Source organism: Gymnoscopelus braueri (assembly GCF_963280865.1).
Source record: "Gymnoscopelus braueri genome assembly, chromosome: 5".
In the NCBI taxonomy this organism is placed as follows: domain Eukaryota; kingdom Metazoa; phylum Chordata; class Actinopteri; order Myctophiformes; family Myctophidae; genus Gymnoscopelus; species Gymnoscopelus braueri.
In genome coordinates this window covers 16,771,650-16,793,426 of record NC_137606.1, presented here as the reverse complement: position 1 = coordinate 16,793,426, position 21,777 = coordinate 16,771,650, and the positions used below count along the sequence as shown (strand labels likewise).

At 39.8% G+C, this 21,777-nt stretch overlaps 2 protein-coding genes across 2 annotated transcripts in view; both read right to left on the bottom strand.

Moving 5' to 3' along the window:
* The window catches only part of LOC308085783 (voltage-gated potassium channel subunit beta-2-like), a gene marked incomplete at both ends in the record, with an annotated part of 198,684 nt that overhangs the window by 32,181 nt on the left and 144,726 nt on the right, over window positions 1–21,777 (bottom strand). The window lies entirely within an intron of this gene.
* On the bottom strand, window positions 6,740–13,597 carry LOC308085298 (uncharacterized protein). The gene is made up of 6 exons (XM_080428377.1): window positions 13,531–13,597; window positions 12,924–13,003; window positions 12,334–12,397; window positions 7,409–8,422; window positions 6,965–7,120; window positions 6,740–6,877 (listed from the first exon to the last, which is right to left on the bottom strand). The coding sequence occupies exons 4-6, from the start codon at window positions 8,408–8,410 to the stop codon at window positions 6,755–6,757; spliced, it is 1,281 nt and encodes a 426-aa protein (XP_080284503.1). The 5' UTR covers window positions 8,411–8,422; window positions 12,334–12,397; window positions 12,924–13,003; window positions 13,531–13,597; the 3' UTR covers window positions 6,740–6,754.

Here is a 21,777-nt window from a genome sequence, read left to right as displayed (position 1 = left end):
TCTGCTCCTATGAAGTGTACATTATCTTTTTCATATTATTATTATTAACTTTATATTGTAGTTTGTACCCTGTATTCTGAGTTTGTGACTACAACAAGTAGCAAAATAGAATGTACATTAGGACAGTGGTTCTCAACCTGTGGGTCAGGACCCCCAGGGGGCTCCCCACATGATTTGGGGGGGGGTCCCCAGATGACAGTGAAGTCACAATTTAAGGACTTTTAAGATATTTTTAATACCTCAAGAAAGAAAAGAAAAAAGACTATTACTGCATCCAAACTAATCAACAAACTATAGGCTACTATAAATACGGTCAAAATTGTGAAATAATATAAGAAAGAGGCGATCTACAAGCAAGGCATTGTGAGCTTGTAGATTAAAAAAAAAAAAACGACCTTGTAGATCTGCTATTTTGACTATGTATCTGTGGAACTGAGTTAAACTAAATTAAATGCCTCAACTCCTAATTCCAAGCGCTTCTCAGGGTGGGGGGTCCCCAGTTCAAATATGATTATTTTGGGGGGTCGCTGCCTGAAAGGATTGAGATCCACTGCATTAGGATATAATTTTTTACAGGAACTGTAAAAAAAAGAAAAAAGAACGAAAAGTATACACCAGAGGACTAATCTATCAGAATGATAAAGAGTAGGCCTACTTTATTCTCAAATTGAGTTCTGTCAGAGTGGCGGACTCACATGAAGTAGTATACGCATCAGTGGTGGAAAAAGTACTCAAATGTTTTACTTAAGAAAAAGTACCAATACTGCAATGTAGAAATAGGCCTATACTCTGTAACATGTAAAAGTCCAGAATTCAAATTTGAGTAAAAGTATCCTACAAAGTCCAAGTATTGGTATCAAAATGTGCTCAAAATACCAAAAGTAAAAGTAGGCTACTCGTTATGCAGAAGGTCCCATTTCACAAGTTTTCAAATGTATAAAAATCCTTTGAAAATAGCAGATCTACAAGCTCACACAATACAATTATTTATTTGATTTATTTGACGTATAAATAAAGGCTAAATTTACATCTTCTAAATGTAACATCAAACTACTTTTTACGAGTACTTTTACTTTTTAATTTAAGTACATTTTGATACCAATACTTTTGAGAGAGAGAGAGAGAGAGAGAGAGAGAGAGAGGTGCAGTTGCACGTAATGTGAAGCTGTTGCATTTGACCAATGAAATGAATGAATTCCTAATTTATGCAAGTGAAAACAGAACTACAAGCTCACAACACGTGTGGATGCAATGAGTTGTGAGTTTATAGATCAGATATTTTCAGCCCCACCTAACAGGTTTATTGACCAATCATACGTCCCAAGCGTAATTTATGGACGTAACATAATAGACAGACAGACAGACAGACAGACAGACAGACAGACAGACAGACAGACAGACAGACAGACAGACAGACAGATCGATCTACAAGCCGATCTAGGCTGCTTCATCGTTGCAGACGGCAGTGCTTTCTAAGGGCATAATATTGACAAACCCTTAAGACTGAGGCATTAGTGAAAGCAGCTAGGCTACCAGTTATTTGAAGATAATCTGAAGATATTAATCTGTTGTAGGCCATTTAAATTCTAGGCTACTGTGTGGAAATAACTGCAGTGTGTATTTATTTATGTAACGTAACAGCCAGGATGGGCAACCAAAACATTCTGGGCACTAGGGATAACTGGGCACCTTGGACGAGTGGGCATTAGGGACATGTGGGCATTTGGAAGAGTGGGCACTTAGGGTATATGAGTGGGCGCTGTGGAAATCTGGGCACCAGGAAGACTGGGCACCGGGAAAACTGGTGTTAATAATCATTGTTAATAAAGAATATCAATCTTCCGTCCGTCCGTCCGTCCGTCCAACCGACAGACAGACAGACAGACAGACAGACAGACAGACAGACAGACAGACAGACAGACAGACAGACAGACAGACAGACAGACAGACAGACAGACAGATCGCTCTACAAGCCGATATACAAGCTCCATCGCCTCGCAGCGTGAGGCCTTGTGAGCTTGTAGATCGGCTATTTTTTGGCATGGTGGAGGGAAAAAAATATACAATATAGAGGGGGTCCCTGCTTCATCTCTCTCTCAGCTAGGGGGTCCTTGGGCTGAAAATCCTTGTGACAGATGATAGATTAATTGACAGATAGATAGATAGACAGACAGACAGACAGACAGACAGACAGACAGACAGACAGACAGACAGACAGATCTACAAGCCGATCGCTGTTGATCAAGACAAAATAAGCGTCGGGTTTTTGCGATTAGATGTGCAGTGCACACTGCGCTGCCAGCCACTGACAACCAATTTAATACCTTTACTAGTTACCCAACACTGCTTTTGCAAATATATATATATTTCTAATTGGTCCAAAATATTGTCTATTCATGAAACCACCTGCTGACCAGCTGTCAGCATTGGACAAAAACATGTTTATACACTGTAAAAATTGAGGCTTTGGATCAAAGTAAAAAAATTGCTTCAACTTGTTACAAGTAATTATTTTACTTTTTCTCAACTTGAAAATTACCCTTCTCCAAAGCTAATATATTCAATTAGTTTAAATTAAATAAGTTATTACAACCAATGAATATTTTTTATTATAATTAAATCAATTTTTTTAATTAAAGCAATGTATTCTTTTTACATGAATTAGTTTTTTCACTTTGGTTTAAGCTTATATCTTAAGTTACCGTAAGTTAAGAAACTCCTTCCAACCAATGAATATTTTTAATTTGAACCAAACCATAAATTCTCTTTGAATGAACCTGTATTTTCACTTTTATTTAAGCTTATATTTTAAGTTACCGTAAGTTAAGAAACTCCTTCCAACCAATGAATATTTTTAATTTGAACCAAACCATAAATTCTCTTTGAATGAACCTGTATTTTCACTTTTATTTAAGCTTATATTTTAAGTAACTACAAAGCAAAATTATGTATAAAACAAAGTAATTTTTTCTCTTTAACAAAACCTAATGCGTTTGTTTCAACCTGTTACAAGTAAACTAATTACTTTACTCCAAGTTTAAAAATACACTTGAAATTACGAAGAGACACAAATTTATATTCAACATTTATTATGGCGTCTTCCTGAGTACAAATCTGTAAAATCAGACCTATTTTAACAAATTTAACATACAATATCAGTGATAAAACAGTGATAAAACACATTTCAAGGAAAACATTCAAAATTGTCATGAGGTCCAGGCAAGGTATTTTACACCTTCACAAATTGCCTGACAACATGACTGCCGGACCATTTTGAACACATCTTTGGCAATTTGCTAGCTGCCAATGGAATGTTACCTCTTCCTTAAAAATAGCAGAGCCTTAAGGCTATATTAGACTAACCCAGTCTGTCTCACAATCAGTCAGTCAGTAATCCTATCAGTCTGCACTCTGTTTCCAATCAAAAGAGGTAAAAACCTCAGCAGGCTCCAGTTTTCATGGGCATTACCTCCTATTGTTTTCCTTTTGGAAAATGTGAGGGGTACTGTGTGGGGACTATTTGTTTTGTCATTCAATTTGAAAGGAAAGTTTTGAATTGCCTCATTCAAGTCGACCAATTTCAAATATTTTTTAGATATTAACACAGTCAAGCACAATGCTATCTCTCTAGGTACAATTCCCTCAAAGAGGTCGTGCATAACATCAGGGGGGAAACCAGTTGTAACATTGAAGTAAGACAGCTTATCTGATATTACACAAACATCTCTCACACCATAATGAGTTTCCAACTTATTTTGTCTGATAGCCTCAAGATGAGCACCATGAATTGAACATTGAACATAGAATAAAATCTAAAGAACATAAAATCTGTCCCATTTTGGCTGAGGTTTTACAGGTTGGCTCAAATGCTCCATCTCTATCCATACAATTCTTTTACAAATAAATAAAAAAAAATAGGGACAATGTTTTAAACAGAATGTGTGATTTCTAAGGCTCACATTAACCTTTCTCCAAGTAAAGATGTGATTTCTAAGGCTCACAATCAACCTTTCTCCAAGTAAAGATGTGATTTCTAAGGCTCACATTAACCTTTCTCCAAGTAAAGATGTGATTTCTAAGGCTCACATTAACCTTTCTCCAAGTAAAGAGTTTACACAAGATCTTGCAGCTTTGCAGATCTGTACCCTTTTTGACATCTTTTTGCGCTCCATGTCCATGAGGCTCTGTTAAAATCTAAAGAACATAAAATCTGTCCCATTTTGGCTGAGGTTTTACCGGTTGGCTCAAATGCTTCATCTCTATCCATACAATTCTTTTACAAATAAAACAAAATTTAGGGACAATGTCTTAAACAGAATGTGTGATTTGTAAGGCTCACAATTAACCTTTCTCCAAGTAAAGATGTGATTTATAAGGCTCACACTTAACCTTGCTCCAAGTAAAGAGTTTACACAAGATCTTGCAGCTTTGCTGCAAGGATCTGTACCCTTTTTGACATCTTTCTGCGCTCCATGTCCATGAGGCTCTGTTAAAATCTAAAGAACATAAAATCTGTCACATTTTGGCTGAGGTTTTACCGGTTGGCTCAAATGCTTCATCTCTATCCATACAATTCTTTTACAAATAAAACAAAATTTAGGGACAATGTCTTAAACAGAATGTGTGATTTGTAAGGCTCACAATTAACCTTTCTCCAAGTAAAGATGTGATTTATAAGGCTCACACTTAACCTTGCTCCAAGTAAAGAGTTTACACAAGATCTTGCAGCTTTGCTGCAAGGATCTGTACCCTTTTTGACATCTTTCTGCGCTCCATGTCCATGAGGCTCTGTTAAAATCTAAAGAACATAAAATCTGTCACATTTTGGCTGAGGTTTTACCGGTTGGCTCAAATGCTTCATCTCTATCCATACAATTCTTTTACAAATAAAACAAAATTTAGGGACAATGTCTTAAAACAGAATGTGTGATTTGTAAGGCTCACAATTAACCTTTCTCCAAGTAAAGATGTGATTTATAAGGCTCACACTTAACCTTGCTCCAAGTAAAGAGTTTACACAAGATCTTGCAGCTTTGCTGCAAGGTTCTGTACCCTTTTTGACATCTTTTTGCGCTCTATGTCCATGATGATTTTCTGAAAGGCCTCAAAACTAAACTTGAGCCCTTCCGGATACTTTAAGTCCAGGGCATAGATAAGGCCAAACAGCATGGCACAGGCAGAAGCAACTGAGGACAGGCCACTGAGTACCTCAACACCATCAATAATGATGCCAATTTCCACCGGTTCGCTGAGAGGACCTTGATTTTCACGCAGGACAAACACCCCCATGGTGGTGTTCGCAAGCTCCGTCTCAGCCTCATCTTTCTGGACAACCTGAAGACAGACAGACAAGGAGGGAGAAAGAGAGAACATTAGCATTTTTCAGTTAGATAGACAAGACTGAGACGCACCTGTTCTTTCAGATAGACGGACAAGACTGACAGACTCACCTGTTCTCTCAGATAGACAGACAAGACTGACAGACTCACCTGTTCTTTCAGATAGACGGACAAGACTGACAGACTCACCTGTTCTCTCAGATAGACAGACAAGACTGCCAGACTCACCTGTTCTCTCAGATAGACAGACAAGACTGACAGACTCACCTGTTCTTTCAGATAGACGGACAAGACTGACAGACTCACCTGTTCTCTCAGATAGACAGACAAGACTGACAGACTCACCTGTTCTCTCAGATAGACAGACAAGACTGACAGACTCACCTGTTCTCTCAGATAGACAGACAAGACTGACAGACTCACCTGTTCTCTCAGATATATAGACAAGACTGACAGACTCACCTGTTCTCTCAGATAGACGGACAAGACTGACAGACTCACCTGTTCTCTCAGATAGACGGACAAGACTGACAGACTCACCTGTTCTCTCAGATAGACGGACAAGACTGACAGACTCACCTGTTCTCTCAGATAGACGGACAAGACTGACAGACTCACCTGTTCTCTCAGATAGACAAGACTGACAGACTCACCTGTTCTCTCAGATAGACAGACAAGACTGACAGACTCACCTGTTCTTTCAGATAGACGGACAAGACTGACAGACTCACCTGTTCTCTCAGATAGACAGACAAGACTGACAGACTCACCTGTTCTCTCAGATAGACAGACAAGACTGACAGACTCACCTGTTCTTTCAGATAGACGGACAAGACTGACAGACTCACCTGTTCTCTCAGATAGACGGACAAGTCTGACAGACTCACCTGTTCTCTCAGATAGACGGACAAGACTGACAGACTCACCTGTTCTCTCAGATAGACAGACAAGACTGACAGACTCACCTGTTCTCTCAGATAGACAGACAAGACTGACAGACTCACCTGTTCTCTCAGATATATAGACAAGACTGACAGACTCACCTGTTCTCTCAGATAGACAGACAAGACTGACAGACTCACCTGTTCTCTCAGATATATAGACAAGACTGACAGACTCACCTGTTCTCTCAGATAGACAGACAAGACTGACAGACTCACCTGTTCTCTCAGATAGACGGACAAGACTGACAGACTCACCTGTTCTCTCAGATAGACGGACAAGACTGACAGACTCACCTGTTCTCTCAGATAGACGGACAAGACTGACAGACTCACCTGTTCTCTCAGATAGACGGACAAGACTGACAGACTCACCTGTTCTCTCAGATAGATAGACTAGACTGACAGACTCACCTGTTCTTTCAGATAGATAGCATAGCAATTAAAGTGACAATCTAACCGGTCTAAACTGGGTTAAAAGATGGCAGTACTTAATTGCCTTACCAGGAACTCTTTGATCAGGCAGCTCACATCTTCACCCAGGTACATGATGAGGCACTTGAGGAGACACTCTCTTCGGACGTTTATTTCCATACTCTAGAACAGATGTTTGAAAACATTTAATACCTTTAAATACAACTTAACATTACCGACCTAATGAAATCAAATTATCCACATGCATACCTGATCCATAACTTGAAGTGTATCCTTTGTTTTTTCACGGATAGCTCCTCCTTTGCTCCGGATAATCTGAAGCAGATCACCGCTCTGTTTATCCAGAGATGCCATAAATCTTGCTTGGAGCGGGACTGTGGTGATGCGCTGGAATTCTGCACCTACCTGAAATATACAACAGATTTCATATTAGATATATGAAGGCAGGCAGGTAGGGGTAGGAGAGAAATGCAGGTGGTGAGGTAGAGACAGCTAGGGAGAGAGGGATGACAGAGGGACACGGGTGGGAGAGAGGAGTAGGCAGGGATGTCGAGAGCAAGGGAAACAGGAGCGGGTGATGGATTGAAAGACAGCAGCAGGCAGTTCTTCTGAGACAAGTAGTGTCACAGCAAAACCAGAGCACACCACACACATGACACAGATATACATAAGTTACAATAAGTCAGCCAGTACCTCCTCTTCTCCAAATAGTGCTGGCCATCGCTCCTGCAGCACTTCCACCCTGGGCTGTTTATCCACTATTTCTTGTCTCCGTAGGGCAAACGTCTTGGCCATTTTTCCTCTGATGATCCTGTCATTGTTCCTTTTCTTCACCTCCTTCAGAAGTGCCTGGCGCTCCATTTCAAGTTGCTCTGCCGTCTCACCAACTGGAAAGGATGGCATATGGTTGGCCTCACCACGTTTAGGACGTTTGATATTCTTTGCTGGATAGGCATCACCTGGAGCCTTGTTCTTCATGGAATTGACAGCAAACTCTGGGCATCCAAGCCCCTTCAGAAGGGTGCGGAAGTTATTCACCTTATCTGATATTCTCACTCTCCACCCATAGGCACCGTTGAATGACCCCGGCTCTTTCAAGCAGGGGTGCTTGTTGACCAGTGCCTGTGCAACTTCAGCTAAGTCTTCTTTGACGGTGTAAGATTTATACTTGTAGACGGTGTCACATATCTTCTGAAGAATGTCTTGTTTCATCTTTGTAGTGACAATGAACCTTGTACCATCTGCCAGGTAAGCTGCATTCCCTCTCTCCAACTGCAGTTCAGTATCATAAGAAAAGACTGGAATGGGAAATACTCTTGGCCATTGTTCAGTTCTTGAGGAAACGGAGTCAGGCGAGGAAAGGAGTATCGTATCGTCAGTCTCAGTAGAACAAGTGGACAAACGTTCATTATGACACTGGGCCAATTCAGTCGTTGGGGCTGCACCTTCATCAGGCAATGAGATTACTTTTATAGTACCAAGATTCTCAAGGTCTCCAGTATTTGTCAAAGTTAAAAATACACCAAATTCTTTGTCCTGGTATTGAAGCCTGAAGTTCCCTCTTATTCCACAAGTGTCCCTGACATTAACAAGAAGCTCCTCCATTGTTTCTGGAATCCCGTCTGGCAGAATCAACTTCCTTCTATCCTCATCACTCAATTGAACCAGCAGCTTTGCAGTCTTGTTTTGGGCCATGGTCAACAGATTCTGAGTTGGAGAAAAAGTGAATACAATTAGTAATATTACGGATAACTATTCATTCATACATTGAGTGTTTGTTCAGTAACAGGGGTCTCCTCATCTCTCCAGTAAACAGAAAATACGTTCTCAAGTCAAGATAACAATTTACCCAATCAGGAAAATAACTAATACAGGACACATGATAAACAAGTGAAATTAGCAGTGAAACACATTTCAAACTGGAACACAAGTTGATAAATGAGCTTTGTGGTGCGCTCATGATTAGATGACATTTGTAACCCTAACCCACCTGAAAATGTATTCTCTGGTTATTTAAGAGCTGGATGGAGACCATTGTTATTGATATACACTCATAACAATGATTAATATCAACAAAAAAAAAATGATATATATATACACACTTTAAAATAAGTGTTAAATAGCTACTGTGATAGTATTCAATGCAATAATGTGTTTGTTCAGTAACAGGGGTCTCCCTCTCTTTCCAGCTCGGTAAAAAAGAAAACATTCAGGCTGGAATACCAACTTTATCCAATCAAGAGAAAGAACTCAGGATAAAAAAGCGAAATTGGACATGAAACTATACAACTGAAGTTAAATTATCTTTATGGGATTCTCTCTCCTGATTGGATAAAATTGGTATCCAAGCCATGAAACTTTGATCACAATATGTAATAGTAATAATAACCTTAAACATGTATGTATCGCTTTGGAACCACCATGCGAATCCCTCCAACAGTGTAGCAAGCCAGTGGGTATGGGTCTTTAAGATTCTGGTGTTCAACCAGTTCAATAGCCCTAGTACAGGCTGTGGTCAGGATAAAGGCTCTGAAATGTTCAGTGTACCAAGCATCAAGCTTTCTGATAATAAATACTGGTTTCTCTTGGAGAACAATCATCTGAATTATTTCACCAAACTCTGGCATACCAGAAAACTCCCCAATTGCAATAATCATGCCATCCCTGTAGTTGAGGCCTTCATAGGTTACATCTTTGGCCATACACAAAATATCCACATTTAGGTTCTTCTGCCTCACAGCATGTGCTATTTCTTCCTTCAGAAGATCAATTGAAAGAGTGGAAACATTTTTAACTTCCAGAGTGCGTGTTAGGAAACTGCACAAGTGCAATTCATGTGCCATATGAAACTGATGCCTCTGTGCCAATGATAGGAGCACATTTTTGTAACAGTTTGTGTGCCGCACAACCCTTTTGAAGAAGCTATGTTTCGCCTCGAATCTCATTGTCCATAGAGCAACCAGGGGACCAAACTGCTCTATTAGCTCAGGATAATGCTCCAAATAGTGGTGTTTGGGCAAAAGTTTGATGTGAGGGAAAACCTCTTGGTACCTTACCCTATGTTCAGATATCTTAAACTGCAGATAAGCTATAGATTCTTGGGTGTGAACAGGTGCGACGACAAGGTCTACAATGTCTTTCAAGTCATTTAGAATTCCCCAGGCAGGTTCACTGACAGGCACTCTGTTTCCAATCAAAAGAGGTAAAAACCTCAGCAGGCTCCAGTTTTCATGGGCATTACCTCCTATTGTTTTCCTTTTGGAAAATGTGAGGGGTACTGTGTGGGGACTATTTGTTTTGTCATTCCATTTGAAAGGAAAGTTTTGAATTGCCTCATTCAAGTCGACCAATTTCAAATATTTTTTAGATATTAACACAGTCAAGCACAATGCTATCTCTCTAGGTACAATTCCCTCAAAGAGGTCGTGCATAACATCAGGGGGGAAACCAGTTGTAACATTGAAGTAAGACAGCTTATCTGATATTACACAAACATCTCTCACACCATAATGAGTTTCCAAATTATTTTGTCTGATAGCCTCAAGATGAGCACCATGAATTGCTTCTGTTCTCCGACAGAATGTTCCTGATGACACTTCTGTAGTCTGAAATTCTGCCTTCATTCCTGTACAAAATCTGCACGGATAGGTTCCTGTGAAACCCTCCACAAATCCTGCAATGCCATGTGCACCAAGGTTGTCTGCAACAATACATTGAACAGTGCCCTTTATCGTCCTTCCCAGTTTTGAGATGAAAACACCATGCTTCTCCAAGGTGACAAGGTCATCTAACAAAGGCTCCAACACTTTTTCATAACGATAATCCTTAACATCCTTGCTATTAATCAAGGCACATAAATTTATGGCAGACAGGGATGAGTTGGAGCCTGGAGGTAAATTACCTAAAGTCCAATAAACTCCACATACTTTGTGTTTCTTCCTTGATGTGCCAATAGGATTACATATTTCAAAATCATCAATATACAAGATCAATGAAATGGCAGTCTCAGAAAATATTGCATTCTGTTGGCAATTGAGAGAATCAAAAAAGCTTGTGTATTTTAGTTGATCACCTGCTATGTAATTTGATTTCAAATTGATTGCTTTGTCAAGTATTGAGTCGCAATTAAGAATCTGCTGCAAAGATTTAAGTATGGGAACATACTGAAATGATCGTTTCTCTTTACGGTCAAGCACATACTCTATGGGTTCTACAACACCAAAATTAGTTTTGTAATATGCCTTCCGTTTCCACACAGTGGAGAGGAGACCTCCAATTGCTGTTGGAATGGGATGTGACTCGCAGAGAACAGAAGCCAATTCCTGCACAATAGCTGCATCAACCTGGCAATTATGTTTCTGCAATAGCAGGGTTATTTTTTGATAGGCAACAGGGACTGAAACCGTAGTTAACAAATACTGTAGCTCCTGCAAGAGGTCATTAACAGCCACACCAGAGACCAGAAAAACATTCTCCAATTTCAATAAAACTGAGGCAAATTTACGCTCTATAGAACGGGACACATCTTCAACATTTTGCGTTTCATGGGCAGAGGCATTTGACTCATCGTCTGAAATATTCTCCTGCAATTCATTGCTAACAATTGAATCTTGAGAGGGATGACTAGGGTCTGGCCTTAAACTCTGAGCAATGCCAGGCTTTAAATCATTTATAGAAGATTCCTTGTGTTTTCGGGACTTATGAGTCCTGAAGGCTCCATAAATATTTGTCTTATATGGGCATCCTTGAAAAATACATTCAACTGTTTCAAATTTTTGCAGATGCTGTCCAATGTGGTGCAAATAGTCTTTCAAAGTTGTGCTTTGTTTGTATGCACACAAAAGGCATGTAAAAGTTGTCAGTTCAGCCTTTTCAGTGGCAAGTTGAGGGTGGCTCCTTGACAAATGACTCTTAAGGGCATTCCAGGTCTTAAACGAACAAGGGCAGGTTAAATATGTGCATGGGTAGGGATGACGACGTCCAAAATGTCCGTGATCAATTCTGTAATGCTTGAGAAGCTCTGACCTTCTTGATTTTGTAATATCACAGTCTTTGCATTTCCACATTAGTTAACTTACTGAAAAAGAGGGTGGGGTGGGGGGGGACAAAGTAACCAACATGGACAGTTAAGTGATGATACTGAAATAACCAAATAAATATCAAAACAACTCTACTATACCAGCTGACCTTCAACCGAATATTTTGCAACTGTTGAAGTAGGTAGGCAGGAGACACAAAGAAGACTCTTTGTGTCTCCTACAGAAACCATTGCCAGTCATCAAATTATTGGCTTAGGAATGTGACAAAAACAAAATCCATGGAATTGAATTCAAGTTTCCATGGGGTGACTAATCGATATTAAAAAAGTATTTTTGGGGGTGAACTATCCCTTTAATGCTTGCAGCACTAAAATGAGATCTGCATGGATCCAAGTGTATGGATTCTTTACTTGCTCATAAAATGTATCTCAATCCAGCACCTTCCCATACGGTTTAATCTGAAACACGTTATATATTATGATATTACCTTGGCTTGAAAAACAAAGACCCCTGCTTTAAAACCTAGACTTCACCATGAGAAATGGTGAAAATAAGATTGATAAGATTCAAATTACTTACCAAAATCACAACACAGCAGCAGTCACAGTATCTGTAGAGCAGAGTGTCTGCAGGCCCAGAGTGTCTGCAGAGAGAAAAGGAGTCATTTTAGATTTCTTTGGCTATTCAAAAATAGCAGATGTACAAACTTTTTTTGTTTACTTGGTCTGCTCTTTTTTCCCTCTACACCTATACCTCTTTGCCAAAAATAGCCGATCTACAAGCTCACAACGCCTCGCAGCGCGAGGTGTTGTGAGCTTGTAGATCTGCTACTTTTGGCTAAAGTTCTCCTCAGAAAAAGGGATGCTAAAGTTCAAGTGGTTACGGTAAAACAAATATTACACAAAGATTTGGCGGACCCCCTGAAGCAACTCTAAGGACCCCCTAGGGGTCCCAGACCTCCTGTTGAAGACCCCTGCATTATAGAATATGATATTACGTGGCTTGAAAAACATAAGACCCCTGCTTTAAAACCTAGACTTTACCATGACAAATGGTGAAAATAGCTGTATTACAAGCATCTACCAGCTCACAACGCATCACACTGTACATCTGCCATTTAAAAAAAAAACTAGACTTGATTTAAGTTCTATAAGATTCAAATTACTTACCAGAATCACAACACAGCAGCAGTCACAGTATCTGTCATCAGAGTGTCTAGGGGCCCAGAGTGTCTGCAGGCCCAGTGTGTCTGCAGAGAGAAAAGGAGTCATTTTAGATTTCTTTGGCTATTCAAAAATAGCAGATGTACAAACTTTTTTTGTTTACTTGGTCTGCTCTTTTTTCCCCTCTACACCTATACCTCTTTGCCAAAAATAGCCGATCTACAAGCTCACAACGCCTCGCAGCGCGAGGTGTTGTGAGCTTGTAGATCTGCTACTTTTGGCTAAAGTTCTCCTCAGAAAAAGGAATGCTAAAGTTCAAGTGGTTACGGTAAAACAAATATTACACAAAGATTTGGCGGACCCCCTGAAGCAACTCTAAGGACCCCCTAGGGGTCCCAGACCTCCTGTTGAAGACCCCTGCATTATAGAATATGATATTACGTGGCTTGAAAAACATAAGACCCCTGCTTTAAAACCTAGACTTTACCATGACAAATGGTGAAAATAGCTGTATTACAAGCATCTACCAGCTCACAACGCATCACACTGTACATCTGCCATTTAAAAAAAAAACTAGACTTGATTTAAGTTCTATAAGATTCAAATTACTTACCAGAATCACAACACAGCAGCAGTCACAGTATCTGTCATCAGAGTGTCTAGGGGCCCAGAGTGTCTGCAGGCCCAGTGTGTCTGCAGAGAGAAAAGGAGTCATTTTAGATTTCTTTGGCTATTCAAAAATAGCAGATGTAAAAACTTTTTTTGTTTACTTGGTCTGCTCTTTTTTCCCCTCTACACCTATACCTCTTTGCCAAAAATAGCCGATCTACAAGCTCACAACGCCTCGCAGCGCGAGGTGTTGTGAGCTTGTAGATCTGCTACTTTTGGCTAAAGTTCTCCTCAGAAAAAGGAATGCTAAAGTTCAAGTGGTTACGGTAAAACAAATATTACACAAAGATTTGGCGGACCCCCTGAAGCAACTCTAAGGACCCCCTAGGGGTCCCAGACCTCCTGTTGAAGACCCCTGCATTATAGAATATGATATTACGTGGCTTGAAAAACATAAGACCCCTGCTTTAAAACCTAGACTTTACCATGACAAATGGTGAAAATAGCTGTATTACAAGCATCTACCAGCTCACAACGCATCACACTGTACATCTGCCATTTAAAAAAAAACTAGACTTGATTTAAGTTCTATAAGATTCAAATTACTTACCAGAATCACAACACAGCAGCAGTCACAGTATCTGTCATCAGAGTGTCTAGGGGCCCAGAGTGTCTGCAGGCCCAGTGTGTCTGCAGAGAGAAAAGGAGTCATTTTAGATTTCTTTGGCTATTCAAAAATAGCAGATGTACAAACTTTTTTTGTTTACTTGGTCTGCTCTTTTTTCCCCTCTACACCTATACCTCTTTGCCAAAAATAGCCGATCTACAAGCTCACAACGCCTCGCAGCGCGAGGTGTTGTGAGCTTGTAGATCTGCTACTTTTGGCTAAAGTTCTCCTCAGAAAAAGGAATGCTAAAGTTCAAGTGGTTACGGTAAAACAAATATTACACAAAGATTTGGCGGACCCCCTGAAGCAACTCTAAGGACCCCCTAGGGGTCCCAGACCTCCTGTTGAAGACCCCTGCATTATAGAATATGATATTACGTGGCTTGAAAAACATAAGACCCCTGCTTTAAAACCTAGACTTTACCATGACAAATGGTGAAAATAGCTGTATTACAAGCATCTACCAGCTCACAACGCATCACACTGTACATCTGCCATTTAAAAAAAAAACTAGACTTGATTTAAGTTCTATAAGATTCAAATTACTTACCAGAATCACAACACAGCAGCAGTCACAGTATCTGTCATCAGAGTGTCTAGGGGCCCAGAGTGTCTGCAGGCCCAGTGTGTCTGCAGAGAGAAAAGGAGTCATTTTAGATTTCTTTGGCTATTCAAAAATAGCAGATGTACAAACTTTTTTTGTTTACTTGGTCTGCTCTTTTTTCCCCTCTACACCTATACCTCTTTGCCAAAAATAGCCGATCTACAAGCTCACAACGCCTCGCAGCGCGAGGTGTTGTGAGCTTGTAGATCTGCTACTTTTGGCTAAAGTTCTCCTCAGAAAAAGGAATGCTAAAGTTCAAGTGGTTACGGTAAAACAAATATTACACAAAGATTTGGCGGACCCCCTGAAGCAACTCTAAGGACCCCCTAGGGGTCCCAGACCTCCTGTTGAAGACCCCTGCATTATAGAATATGATATTACGTGGCTTGAAAAACATAAGACCCCTGCTTTAAAACCTAGACTTTACCATGACAAATGGTGAAAATAGCTGTATTACAAGCATCTACCAGCTCACAACGCATCACACTGTACATCTGCCATTTAAAAAAAAAACTAGACTTGATTTAAGTTCTATAAGATTCAAATTACTTACCAGAATCACAACACAGCAGCAGTCACAGTATCTGTCATCAGAGTGTCTAGGGGCCCAGAGTGTCTGCAGGCCCAGTGTGTCTGCAGAGAGAAAAGGAGTCATTTTAGATTTCTTTGGCTATTCAAAAATAGCAGATGTACAAACTTTTTTTGTTTACTTGGTCTGCTCTTTTTTCCCCTCTACACCTATACCTCTTTGCCAAAAATAGCCGATCTACAAGCTCACAACGCCTCGCAGCGCGAGGTGTTGTGAGCTTGTAGATCTGCTACTTTTGGCTAAAGTTCTCCTCAGAAAAAGGAATGCTAAAGTTCAAGTGGTTACGGTAAAACAAATATTACACAAAGATTTGGCGGACCCCCTGAAGCAACTCTAAGGACCCCCTAGGGGTCCCAGACCTCCTGTTGAAGACCCCTGCATTATAGAATATGATATTACGTGGCTTGAAAAACATAAGACCCCTGCTTTAAAACCTAGACTTTACCATGACAAATGGTGAAAATAGCTGTATTACAAGCATCTACCAGCTCACAACGCATCACACTGTACATCTGCCATTTAAAAAAAAAACTAGACTTGATTTAAGTTCTATAAGATTCAAATTACTTACCAGAATCACAACACAGCAGCAGTCACAGTATCTGTCATCAGAGTGTCTAGGGGCCCAGAGTGTCTGCAGGCCCAGTGTGTCTGCAGAGAGAAAAGGAGTCATTTTAGATTTCTTTGGCTATTCAAAAATAGCAGATGTACAAACTTTTTTTGTTTACTTGGTCTGCTCTTTTTTCCCCTCTACACCTATACCTCTTTGCCAAAAATAGCCGATCTACAAGCTCACAACGCCTCGCAGCGCGAGGTGTTGTGAGCTTGTAGATCTGCTACTTTTGGCTAAAGTTCTCCTCAGAAAAAGGAATGCTAAAGTTCAAGTGGTTACGGTAAAACAAATATTACACAAAGATTTGGCGGACCCCCTGAAGCAACTCTAAGGACCCCCTAGGGGTCCCAGACCTCCTGTTGAAGACCCCTGCATTATAGAATATGATATTACGTGGCTTGAAAAACATAAGACCCCTGCTTTAAAACCTAGACTTTACCATGACAAATGGTGAAAATAGCTGTATTACAAGCATCTACCAGCTCACAACGCATCACACTGTACATCTGCCATTTAAAAAAAAAACTAGACTTGATTTAAGTTCTATAAGATTCAAATTACTTACCAGAATCACAACACAGCAGCAGTCACAGTATCTGTCATCAGAGTGTCTAGGGGCCCAGAGTGTCTGCAGGCCCAGTGTGTCTGCAGAGAGAAAAGGAGTCATTTTAGATTTCTTTGGCTATTCAAAAATAGCAGATGTACAAACTTTTTTTGTTTACTTGGTCTGCTCTTTTTTCCCCTCTACACCTATACCTCTTTGCCAAAAATAGCCGATCTACAAGCTCACAACGCCTCGCAGCGCGAGGTGTTGTGAGCTTGTAGATCTGCTACTTTTGGCTAAAGTTCTCCTCAGAAAAAGGAATGCTAAAGTTCAAGTGGTTACGGTAAAACAAATATTACACAAAGATTTGGCGGACCCCCTGAAGCAACTCTAAGGACCCCCTAGGGGTCCCAGACCTCCTGTTGAAGACCCCTGCATTATAGAATATGATATTACGTGGCTTGAAAAACATAAGACCCCTGCTTTAAAACCTAGACTTTACCATGACAAATGGTGAAAATAGCTGTATTACAAGCATCTACCAGCTCACAACGCATCACACTGTACATCTGCCATTTAAAAAAAAAACTAGACTTGATTTAAGTTCTATAAGATTCAAATTACTTACCAGAATCACAACACAGCAGCAGTCACAGTATCTGTCATCAGAGTGTCTAGGGGCCCAGAGTGTCTGCAGGCCCAGTGTGTCTGCAGAGAGAAAAGGTGTCATTTCCAACTCAGGGGAACCAAATGTAATCAATTATACCAAATTATGATGAGATTAAACAAATCTAAAGCAGCATTCATGTATTTGTCACAACCAAAATCAGAAGTTTAACACTTTAAGCCCTACAGACTACTTCATTACAAACAGCTGATCTACAAGCATATATATGCTCAAAACGCACTGTAGATCTACAATTAAAAAAAAAAGTTGGATGAAAAATAGCCATCTACAAGCACACACGGTGTGACAGTTTCACATTGTATAACGTTTTAACTTGTTACAGCCGTGGGGTAAGCAATTAGGACATTCAGATTAATCCATAAATACCATGCATTTGTCATAATATAACTTATATAGGGCTAAAAGAGCCGATTTACAAGCTCATAGCTCAACCAACAACAAGTAGAAGTTCGAGCAATAACGCACGTTGCAACGCAAGCAAGTGTTGGTGTAAAAATAGCCTGGCGTCTATTAAACTTTTAATGCATGCCATCCGGTCTAGAGCCCGCCTACTCAAGAACTGTATCCGGCCATTTCCACACAGCACACACACATACATGCGTGTACACGTTCCGTTTCCGACGACGTTAATAGACCGGAAATGTAATCTGGCCGAGCGCAGTATTTAGCCCTGAAACATGACTGATGACAGTCATGGCGCAACTTGTTCCTGGTTTTTGAGATTTCTACATTTACAACCCGTACATCTACATAAATGTTCAGATTTCAAATATAAAGTGTTTACCCCACGGCCACGGATGTAAAAAGTTAAAACGCCCGGGTATAAGTAACCGTATCTTCCGTATTGTTCAAGAAAAAACATTTTAATCCAATCGACGGCCATTTTCTCATAGAGTTATAATGTATCAGGGTGCAGTACATCTTCCAACCGATAGGGTCGCGTAGTTGAAAGCATATGAAGGAAATTGAGAAAATGGCCACCAATCGGATTAAAATGCTTTTTATTGAACATTACGGAAGATACGGGTACTTAGACCCACCCGTTTTAACTTATAAACTCTGTGGCCGTGGGGTCAGCACTTTATATTTGAGATATGAACGTTTATGTAGATGTACTGGAACAAGTAGCACCATGACGCTTGTGAACCACCAGCGTGAACCATGGCTACCGTTCATTCAAAGTTATAACGAAGCACTGATCAAAACTACACAAAACTATCGCAACACATAAGTTACGACCCAACTCGCGTTTCATTTTTCACAAAACTAATCATTTACTCACAAGTTTACAACAGGCACCGTGCTACACGCGGGAATTATGTAGCTCTCAAGCTAGCTAGCCACACCAATGCACTTATAGGCTAGCGTTAGCATTGTCCACAATGTGTAATTTTCGAACAAACGCAACCTTAAAAGACAGCGGTTGGTCATTTTAAACATATAAAAATGATTTTAATAACACACTGGATCATATTTTCACATTTCTTACCGTGGTTTGTGAAGATATTTCTCCTCAATGCGGTGCAGTGTCCAGGCTCAACGCAAGTGCGCACGAGAAATCAAGATGGCGGATATTACAAACAAATGAAACCTAATATTTGATGACGTCATTATCACGTGACCGCAAGGGGACGCAAAAAAATCTCTCTGATGTTAAGTTATAAAATTACTTTGAACCAAAAGAACACAGATTTACGTTGAATAAACCTGACTATATTAGGTTACAACAATGATTGACAGAAAAGTAATTTTAGTAAGTCAGATCAAGCAGAAAAAACTATTAACATGAAGGGTTGACCAACTTCACTTTTTTCAGTGTAGGTGGGAATATGTGACCATTCCTCTCTATTACAAAACTAGACTAATTGGACCCAGAAGTGTTGTTTTTCTATTTACTTTTAATATTGAAATGTAATCTATAGGCCTATTGTATGAAAATAAACTTTGTTGCTAAGAGTTGAGTGACACAATGTCATAAATGAGTGTCCTATAGTCTCACTCTGCAGCCGCACCGAGGAACCGCCGTAGCGTCGGATATTACCCGATGTTTGCTTTCTAAGCTTGATCTAGCCTTTGATTGCCTTTCAATAAAACCATATTTGATAGACATGGAATCATGTTGCGGTGAAAAATCTTTCTGAGACGCTTGGACACTATACCGATGTTGGCTCCATAAGCTGTAGCCTTTGATTTCCTTTGAATAAAACCATATTTGATCAAGGATAATAGAATAATAGAAAGAATAATAATAATGATCTATGTGTATTAGATGGGTATATTTCTCACTGTAATTTTAATGTATGGTTGTCTGCGGAGAGTGCCATTTTTTTAAGCCCCTAGAGGGTTTTTGGGCGAGCTCCTTCACATCTTTGTATCATGTTTTTAAATTTGTTTTTGTAAGTGAAAATAAACAAACAAACAAATATGTAAAGACAGCATGAAATGAAAAAGAACCATGAAATAGATACTAAGATGAAATAAATAAAAAACAATGAAATAATTAAACACAATGAAATAAAAAACATTGCACAATAAAAAAAAATACATTTATTTATTTCATTGTGTTTTTTAATTATTTCATTGTGTATTCTATTTATTTCATTGTGGTATTTATTTTTTATTTTTTGGACCTATGGACTTCCATACTTGTGGATTGAAACAGTCACGCACGCGTGCGTGTGTGCGTCAGTAAGTAACAACACAAGACTGGCCCCACTGCCCCAACAGTGTCAAAACACTGGCCGATGCGTATCTGGTGCGCGCGCGCGTCACTGACCGCATGAACGTGCCGTGTAGTTTCCCCATTGAGTTAATAGGGTGACGTGAGAACACGGCGCGGTCATGCGCGCGCGCGTGAGCGCGTGCATGGCCACGCGGTCACGCGATCACGTGTTAATATACACGGAGTCGAGGAGTTTGTTTGTAGTAATGACTTTAATCGAGCTCCATAGTGCGTGCGTGTGCGTGCGTGCGTGTGCGTGCGTGCGTGTGCGTGTGTGTGTGTGTGTGTAATGTTAATCTCCAGATTGTAACAACAGAAGGATGAGGTTGTCTCATCCCGGCGAGGGAAATCTGTCCATCTAGGATCACTTAGAGTGCAATGTGTGTGTGTGTGTGTGTGTGTGTGTGTGTGTGTGCATGTGAGTCTGTTTGTGTACGCAAATCGTCGCTGTCAGGTGGAAACCATGTATGTCCAAAACAGTTACTTTTCAGGAAACTGAAAAAAATAACCTTTTCATTGGTTAGATATTTAACCACTTTCAACGAGTGCCTATTTTCGGCATGTCATTCAAGGTGAAATGTTTCCATTTTCCAAAAATGTAAAACAAATAGTGAAAATTGGCGATTTTAAAAGCTCAGACCAAGTCTCGATGCAATGCCTTGTGAGCTTGTAGATAAGCTACTTTTGCTCGACACCAAGTATAAAATAAAGCATTCATTACTATGGGGAAAACTAAAAAAGATGACTGGAGAGATACAAGGTTTCTGCCTGACAACAACAACAATACGTGCACATTAAGCACATAAATGTGACTATGTGTTTCTTGATTGGCCTGTAAACACAGCTGATAAGCCAGAAACAAGGGCTAAGCTGTGCAAACCATGAGGAGATGTATCGTCGTCACACTGAATAATGCATGCAGCAATGGTGTTTTGCGGCATTGTTGCAGATTATGTCAGGAGAATAGCTTGTGCTATCTCAGAAAGGCACAGACAGGGTGTCTGCAGTATAGGAAGGCTAATTTAAGACACTTTTAATGCCACCTATACTGTATATAATGAAATTCAAGACCAAACTTGCAACGAAAATAAAAAAATATTCGCTGTCGGGTGGAATCCAATGTTGATATTTAGTCTCTAGCTCTGGTTCATGGGTTAAACATTTATGGAACACAGACAGACTTAACTGCTTTCAACCCGGCATCCCTATTTTGGTCAACATTCATAGAAAGTATAAAATAGGGCATTCATTGAATGAAAAACCATTACAAAGATAATTAAATATGGAGCTACAAGGTTTCTACCCGACAGCAATGACATGACCCGGCACAGATTCTTAGCTTTTTCAAGCAGTCACATTAAACTGGCATTTACCCATGAAGCTATTAGTTTGCTATCTTGGCTGTCCTACAGAGAACATAGATTAATTGCTACTTCATTTGACTGAATCTGAATTATTTATTTTTCTTTCAGTTTATTACCTGGCAAAACGTGTTATTTCCCCCCAAAGAAAATCAAGAAGTAATTTCTAATCTAGTGTAAATATTATATCAAATTTCTCTCAAGCATGAATTAAATAATTTGAAGTACTGCGACAGGAATTTGGCAAACCACACAATCAACTCCTGCAGTACCAGCAACTGAAAAAAAACAAAACAAAAAAAACAGAAGAAATGGCATGTTTATCCTTTGGAACACTATCCTGTAATGTGAAACATCTAGTGCCATATTTCTAAATAAATGTATAAATTATAAGAATAAAAACCTTTCAAACTTTTTTTTTCTCTCCACACCCTGGGTGTACACAAAGGGACACCGGAGAGGC